The sequence below is a fragment of the Echinops telfairi genome, unplaced genomic scaffold (assembly GCF_000313985.2).
Source record: "Echinops telfairi isolate 266 unplaced genomic scaffold, ASM31398v2 ScPeMD7_2;HRSCAF=8, whole genome shotgun sequence".
NCBI classification, from domain to species: Eukaryota; Metazoa; Chordata; class Mammalia; order Afrosoricida; family Tenrecidae; genus Echinops; species Echinops telfairi.
In genome coordinates, this window is record NW_022103898.1 from 9,594,681 (window position 1) to 9,603,001 (window position 8,321).

General features: G+C 55.2%; 1 protein-coding gene across 4 annotated transcripts in view; it reads left to right on the top strand.

The window, feature by feature from the left end:
- CACNA1I (calcium voltage-gated channel subunit alpha1 I) overlaps positions 1 to 8,321 on the top strand; it is a 130,841-nt gene that overhangs the window by 21,736 nt on the left and 100,784 nt on the right. For all 4 annotated transcript variants that reach the window (XM_045290357.1, XM_004700676.2, XM_045290369.1 and 1 more), the window contains exon 2: positions 7,937 to 8,048. In XM_045290357.1, coding sequence (XP_045146292.1) covers positions 7,937 to 8,048 — 112 coding nt within the window. The remainder of the gene's footprint in view (positions 1 to 7,936; positions 8,049 to 8,321) is intronic.

Sequence of the window (8,321 nt, forward strand, 5' to 3'; positions counted from 1 at the left end):
CGACAGTCTGTGCACTTCAAGGAAGCCTGCTGCTGCCTTTGACCCCAGGGGCCAGCGGGAGCGTGTCAGCACCACAGGCGGGTGCCAGCTCTGGCCTGACTTCTGAGCCTCACGGGCTCTTGGATGGGGCCCAGCTTCGGCCTCCCTCTCTGAACGCCCAAAGCTGAGCACTCCAGAGACAAAAGCTACCCCGCCGCCCCCCCCAGTCCCCCCCACCCCTGCTGGAGGGGCTCGGTACAGGGGGTGAGTTAGTCCACCAGCAGAAGCAGCTGGCGCCATGGTTACGGGCACCGCTCCAGTCAGACAGGCAGCCCGGCTGCTCACGCACGACCAGGTGCCCTTGGGCAAGTCATGTCACCCCTTCAAGCCCGAGTCCTCCTCTGGCCGCGGTGGACGGTGGTCACAGCCAGGACTCCACTGCCGGGTGCCTGGCAGACTAATTGTGTTTGTACCAAGTTCATCACTGCAGCACCAGCTAGACCAGGTGGCCAGGGTGGAGGCTGAGCGGTGCATCCGTGGGCTCTTCCAGAAGAGCTGGCGCGGGAACTGGGTTGTGAAGGAGGATCGGGGTTTGTTTAGTAGATAGAGGAGTGAGGGCAGTGTGGGAGTCTGGGGTTGACCAGAAAAACAAATCCAGAGATGCACATGTGTGTGTAAGAGAGAGCTTTGTATCAAAAAACAATTGTATAATGAGATCAAGTCCAGATCAAGTCCATAAATCTGATATCAGACCAGATGTCGACATCAGTCCATCCACGTCTCTTCAGACTCATGCAGCACATTGCAGTGATGCCAAGGGCAGGAAGGTCACAGGCCAGTGGGTGGGAAGTCCCGTGGATCCAGTGGCGGTGGACGCATCTCCAGGGCTCTGGCTCCATCAACGTGGCTCCACGTGGCTTGTCAGCAGCAAGACCCAGGCAGAGAGAGTGTGTGTCCTGCCTCCAGGGAGGAAGAGGAAGGGGAAGAAGGGAGTTCCCAGGATCCTCACCATTAGGCCAGGTCCACGAGGAGACAGCTTCAGGCTGTGACCTGAGTGACAGGCTCCACTCTACCCCTTCGTTCTTTGATGAAGTTGACATGAAATCGTGTAACTACCACGGGCAGGGCGACCCCCAGGGAGGACAGCGGTGAGGTCAGTGCATGCAAAGGGCGGTGGGAGACGGGAGGAAGAGTCTAGGGGGCCTTGGATGGCAGACTGAGCTAGGTGACGGGGCGCCACTAAAGCCGGTGAGGCCTAACGAGAGGTGTGCTCTGGGCAGCCCACTCTTGTTGCTCTGTTGTGAGATTCCATTGAGTAGGTTCTGATCCATAGCAACCCTACGCTCCGCAGAGCGGCACGCCGCGTGGTCCTGGGCCACCTCACCTGAGCCCACTGTTGCAGCCACTGCGGCCATCCATCGCATTGAGGGCCTACCTCTTGTCGCTGCTCCTCGACTTTCCCAAGCATGACGTCCTCCTCCAGGGACTGGACTCTCCTGCTCATGGGCCCAACATCTGTAAGACCAAGTCTTGCCACTCCACTATGACCGTACTTCTTCCGAGACAGATCGGCTTGTCCTTTTAGTAGCGCATGGTGCCCTCCTAGTCTCTGCAGCAGCGCAGTTCAAATGCATCGGTTCTTCCTCGGGCTCTTTGTCTGTCTGTCTGTCAGACTAACCCAGCAAGGGCGAGTCGGCTGGTGGTCGGCAAGTGCAGGCTCCCTGCTCCAGTCCCAGGTCTCTGCCATTTCCCAGCAGATGATCTGGAGCAAAGGCTCCTTTCTTGTGCCTCAGTGTCCCTCATTGTCAGTGGGACTCACCTATTTTCACCCATAACCTGTCTAGGTAGACAACTCGCTCAGGCATGTAACATGCCTGGGTCACAGGAGGGGCTGCTCGGTTTGCAAAAGCCATGGGAGGGCCCCACTGTGTTCATACAAATACAGTATCGAGGTGTGGTGAGGATGCCCCCCAAAATGCCCGTGTGCCGGTCTGGTTTGCACCTGGGCTAGAGCTGGGAAGCCGGAGAAGTGGCTGGCTGGCGGGAGGCATCGGACTGGCCAGAGCTGGGCACAGGGGAGGGAGGCAAGCTGTGGTCAGGGATGGGTGCTCCCCAGGGACACACTAGTTTTTGAGGCCACCAGGCCTGGTGTGACAGTTGGGTGACTCTGGGAGAGGACTGCCGTCCTGAGACCCCGTTTTACTCATCTGTAAACATCTGTAAAGTGGGCCTGCTGGGCTCCACTGCTTGGTGCCTGGGTGAGGAGGGGCTCCTGGGAGACCCCCACTCAGTGCTCTTTGACTTTGGGGCTGGCAGGAAGGGCAGAGGGCTCAGAGAAGCTGCTGACAGGCAGGGGTGGGGGTGGGGTGGGTAGGACAAGAGGGGGATGGGAACGCTCACTGGTAATTAGAACGTTTGAACTTCAAAAAAAGTTAATTAACGATGAGGCTGCTGCTGGAGCAATGCTCAGGCTAGGAGGGGGCCTTGGCAGCGACTGGAATTAATTACAGGCTGTGAGGGGAGAGTGGCAGCAGGGTTGGGTGGGTGGGTGGGGCAGGAAGGGGCAAGACTGGGTGGGGAGGGTCTGAGGGGGAGGTGGGAGGGAAGACAACATCCCAAGGTGAGCAAGGGCCCTGGGACCAGGATGAGGTTGCCATGGAAACCAGGTCAGTCTCCCAGGCAGGCATCCGAGGTGCTCACGCGCCTCCTCCCCGTCCCAGGTTGGGCTGAGGGCTCAGTGGGTGGGGCTCCATCCCAGCCTAGAGCCAGGGCGTTGGAATTGAGGGGTGGGGCTTTCTTTGGAGCCAAGGATCATGGGACATCAGAACCCGAAAGGACGATAGAGATTTGCTTGCTTGTTCCGTAAGCATTTACGGAGCACCTAGTAGATGCCTATCACTGGTCGAACCAGGAATTCACAATCCCTGGACTCACGTCGGCTCTGGCAGTGGAGGAAGACAGGGCCTATAGCGACACCATGGTTTTACTGCTGTGAGGCTGCCTTGGACCTGCTGTTGTTGGTTCCGACTCATGTACCACCGTACGTGCAACAGAGCACAACACCGCCGGGCTCTGCACCATCCAAACGGGACAACCGTCGTCGTTCTGTTTCAGCCGGTGATTGAAGCCACCCCTTCAGGCTCTCCGCTCCCTTCCACTGCCCCTCTGCTTTCCCAAGCATGATGTCCCTTTTCAGGGGCTGGTCTCTCCTGACCACAAATCCAAAGTCCGGGGAGGAAGTCCACCCATCCTTGCTTCTAAGGTGCATTCTGGCTGAACGCCTTCTTCCAAGACAGGTGTTTGTCCTTCTGTTACTCATGGTACTCCCAGTGGGCTGCAACAGCGCCATGATTCAAATGCAGTGATCCTTCTCTGACTTTCCTTATCATCTGTCCAACTTCCACATGCCATGGTCCTGGTGCCATAGTGGGTTCCTAAATGCAGGGTCGGTCGTTCAAAACCACCAGCCGCTCCCATGGAGAAAGATGAGATTTTCTACACCCGTCAAGATTTATAGTCTTGGAAACCCACGGGAGTGGGTGTGTGTGTGTGTGTGGGACTGCAAATCTTTGTCTGATAGGGTTGAGAGGTCATAGGTCAGACTCTCCTCAATGGCAGTGAATTTGGTTTGAGTTTGGGTCAAGCACACCCTAGTCTTCAAGGTAACAGCCTTGCTCTTCAACACGTCACAGAGGTTGCTTGCAGTACATTGACCCAACGTGTCCTTTGATTTCTTGACCGCTGACTGTGGACGCACGTAGAATGATATCCTCACCTCAGTCTTTTCTCCTTTATCTTGATGTGGTCTGTTGGTTCAGCTGTGAGGAGTTGGGTGGTCTTTACGCTGGCTTGTAATGCACACCGAAGGCTGCAGTCAATGTGCTGATTGCAGTAGGGGGCCAATACGCCTTCTTCTCATCCTTATGCCGTGCCATGTTCCTGTTCATCTAGTCCAGCTTTCGGATGATTTGCTCTGCATACAGATGGAATAAGTATGGTGAAAGGACACAGCCCTGCCGCTCGCCTTTCTTGATTTTAAACCACTTCTTTTGTTCCTTTCAAACAACTACCTCTTGGTACACGTCTAGTTTCAGCGTGAGCACTATGAAGTGTTCTGGAATTCTCATTCTTCTCAATGTTAGCCATAGTTTGTTGTGACCCACTCAGTCAGATGCCTTTGCATAGACCAAAAAAGACAATCTCTCTCTGGTCTTCTCTGCTTTCAGCCAGGATCCATGTGACGTCAGCAACGCTCTCCCTCGTGCCACGTTTCTCTTCTGAAGCCATCCCGGATTTCTGGCAGCTCCTTAGGTATTGCTACAACTACTGTGGAATTATCTCCCAGCAAAATTTTACTTGCATGTGCTATTAATGATCTTAGCCAGTAATTTCTGAATTCTGTTGGATCACCACTCTCTGAATGAACATGAGTATGATCTCTTGGCCAGCTGTCTTCTGAATTTTGGGGGCATAAATGAGTGAGCACTTCCAGTCTTTCATCCACCTGTTGAAACATCTCGGTTGGTTATCGGTCGATTCCAGGTGCCTTGTTTTTCACGAAGACCTTCCGTGCAGCGTGGACGTCTTCCTTCAGGTTGAAGGAAGGTTCTTGATCATAGGTCACCGCTGGAAACGGTGGACTGTCGACTAGTCCTTTTTTTGTACAGTGCCTCTGTGTATTCTTTCTATCTTTTTTGCATGCTTCCTGCATCGGTCAGTATTTTGTTTGTAGAATCCTCCAGTATTGCGACTGGAGGCCGGTATTTTTTCTTCAGTTCTTTTACCTTGAGATGTGCTGAGCGTGTTCTTCCTCCCTGGCTTTTTACCTCCAGGCCTTTGCCCGATTCATTCGCATACTCTGTCTTCTTGAGTTACCCTTTGGGATTTTCTGTTCAGCTTAGTTTTGGGAAGGGGGTGTACTAAGTGCTAGGAGACCTGGAGCCCGGGAGGGTGGTGGTGGAGGTGAAGAGAGAGGCTAGCGGGCAGCATCTTAAGAGGAGGCATTGAGGAAGCTACGTTTCAGAAAGAGTGGTTCTTGAGAGCCTTGGGAAGAGGCTTCAGGGAGCAGGGACAAGCATGTGGAAAGGCCCCAGGGTGGCATGTGGCTGGTGTTCCTGAGGTGTGGCAGGACAGCGTCGAGGCTGGTGAGGGTGGAAGGGGGCCAGATGGGCGTGTGGTAGAGAAGTTGACGGGGCTTTGCAGTCCACGGTGAGGACCTGGCAGTTCATTCTGAAGGAGACAGGCTGCCCCACCCAGCGGGGCTTTGCACAGGGGAAGGTGTTGGTGTGTTGATAGTTTTCACTGTTTGCCATTCCCTCAGGGAAGGCGCCCAGGGGCTCTTCTGTGGACAGGAAGGCTTGGCTGAGACCCCAGACCCAGACCCAGTCAGTGCTGAGACTGGAGTTCAAGGCAGGTCCCCTGAATCATGGACAGTGCCCCCTCCTGGTCATTGCTGTTATAGCACTGGAGACACCCCGTCCCCCTTGTCCCCTGGCCCTGCTGCTTAGTTTATGGAGGTGAGCAAGGATAGGGCTGATAAATGTGGGTGTCTCACTTTCCCATCAACTTCCCTCCTTAGAGAAGGAGACCACCTCTCGACTCTAGTCATTGCCTCTTGATTCAGCCAGGTTTCTTGTCTGGAAGTTCACCCTCGAGTCTGACTTCAGTCCTTCATGCTGTGTGTGGCTTATGCCCACTTTGCCTTAGATTGGTCTCTTTCAACTAGACACAGATTTTCGGGGCCGAGGGGTTGGTCAAGGTGGGAGACTCCAGTGGGCGGGCTAGCCTTCTGTTCTGGTAGAGATGAGTGGAGCTGTGACTTCCCGAGCCCCTCTGATCACCCCCCTGCTGGGGTAGGCTGCTATAGGTGCATCGGGTGGGTTGGGGCTGTGTTGAAAGAAGTCAAAGGGTGGAGGGAGGGTGGAGTGGAAAGGGGGAACCGATTACAAGGATCTACATGTGACCTCCCTGGGGGACGGACAATAGAAAAGTGGGTGAAGGGAGACGTCAGACAGTGCACGATATGACAAAATAATAATTTATAAACTATCAAGGGTTCATGAGGAAGGGGGAGCAGGGAGGGAGGGGAAAATGAGGAGCTGATGCCAGGGGCTTAAGTGGAGAGCAACTATTTTGAGAACGATGAGGGCAATGAATTTTCAAATGTGCCTTACACAATTGATGTATGTATGGATGTAAGAGTTGTATGAGCCCCTAATAAAATGATTTTTAAAAATGTATTATGCAAAATAAAATAAATGGAAAAGAAAGAAAGAGGTCAAAGGGTGGGCAGGAGGGGCCCAGGAAGGGAGGGAGAGGAGGCGAGGTGAGGACAGCGGAGGGGCAGCCGGGGTGGGCACTTGGTGGCTCTGAGTGCTGCCCAGAGGCCCTGCCCCCACCTGCTGCTTTAGGAAGCGGCCTGCAGAGCCCCAGTGACGTTTGGAAGATATTTTTTTTCGCTAATAAAAAGTTTTGTTTATCTCTTCACAATATCCAGAGTTGTTTTTCTTGTTACGGTGTGAGGTAGAGACTGAGACTTATTTTTTTCCCTCTAAGGGATCCATCCCGTTGACCCAACACCACTGACTTAAAAGACCGTCTTTTCCTGCACGGTGCTGAATAAATCAAGTGATCTAATTTACATCTGAGGAGCCGTGGTGGCACTCTGGGGGCAAGCGTGGGGCTGTTGACCACGGGTGGGCGGTTCAGGCCCACCGGCTGCTCTGCCCATCTGCTCCTGTGAGGATGGACAACCTCAGAAACCCCTCAGGCTTGCCCTGAGTCAGAGCGGACCGGAGGGCAGGTTTTGGTTCATGCTTGTGGGTTTCCCCTACTCCGTTCCCTTGGGCCATTCGTCTGTCCACACGCCAGCGCCACCCTGCCTTCCACACCACAAGGCCAGACTCACTGTCGTGGAGTCCATGCTGACTCATAGTGACCCTATGGGGCAGGGTAGGACTGCCCCCATGGGTTTCCCAGACTCCAACTCTTTATGGGAGTAGAAAGCCCCTGTCTTTCTCCCACAGAGCAGATGGTGGTCTTGAACTTCTGACCGGACGGGTAGCAGCCTGGTGCGTCACCCTGACACCGCTGTGGCTCTTCCTGCCAGCCATACCCAGTCTTCCCATGGCTCTGGATAACTGGTCGTCCACCTCCTCCAGCTTTGTTCTTCTTCAAGGCTCTCTCTCGGGTTTCTTTGGTGTTGTTTGGACACACCACTTGGTGGAAGTATTATCCGCACACCAGGCAATTCAAATGCGAAGTCAGCAACTGAGTGGGTTTGCGTATATTCATAGATCTGCGGAATCCTCACCAAGTCAAGGTTGGCACATTTTCACCACCTGTAAAGCAAACTCTTTAGCCATCATTCCTGATTCCCCCCAGCCCAAAGCAGCCACCTTCCGGCCCTACAAACCCAGCCGCTGTCCATACATGGTTCTGACTCACCATGCTGCACATTTTCCACATGGGAGGCCCAAGTCGCCGGTCACCCTGCTCAGTGCAGAGATGGGACCTGGACTGACCACTGAGCAGGTCAGAGGGCACCATGGGAAGGACAGCCAATATCAGTCACCTTGCTCGACCTGGGCCTGGGCCAGAGAACCAGGCAGAGACGGAGGAGGGCAGCGAGGGAGGGCAGAGAGGGGAGAAGGTCAGAGGGCGGTGGTTAGAGGAGGAGGAGGCAGGACCCGCCTGAGGGAAGACCTCCAGGGGGGAGGGGCGGGGAGGAGGGGGTCCTTGCAGGTGGTGATTCACTGGGCTTGGGGCTCCCCCTCCCGCCCCCCTGCGTGGGTGTGACTCCAAAGTCTTTGTGAACCTGGGCAGGACCTATTCAGGGGACGGAGATGCCCATGTGTTCTTGAGGGGCAGGGCTATGACAGTTCAGACCCTCCTCCTGCCCCGCCCCCCCGCCCTGCCCATAGCCCTCCGAGTGTTTCCTCCTTGACCTGTTGTGCACCTGGTTTGAGTGTGTCAGCATGCTGGTCATCCTGCTGAACTGCGTGACACTGGGCATGTACCAGCCCTGCGATGACATGGACTGCCTGTCCGACCGATGCAAGATCTTGCAGGTGAGGCTCCGCCCACACCCCCACCCACCCCTACCCCTGCCCTGCCCCTGCCTTTCCAATGAAGTGGGGCGCCCTCTGGTCCAACGCGTATCACCTGCCATCTCGGAGTGGCCCCGCCCCAGGTGTGCCCACGCCTGCCCCGTGGGTCCCTGCTCTACCCTGGAATCCTCACTCAGCTCCCAGGCCTTCGGGCACATTCAGAGCTCTCTGGCTCTCCGCTCCCTGGGGACCCACTTGGTGGTACTTGTCATGCCCTCGTGCAATGCACGTGTT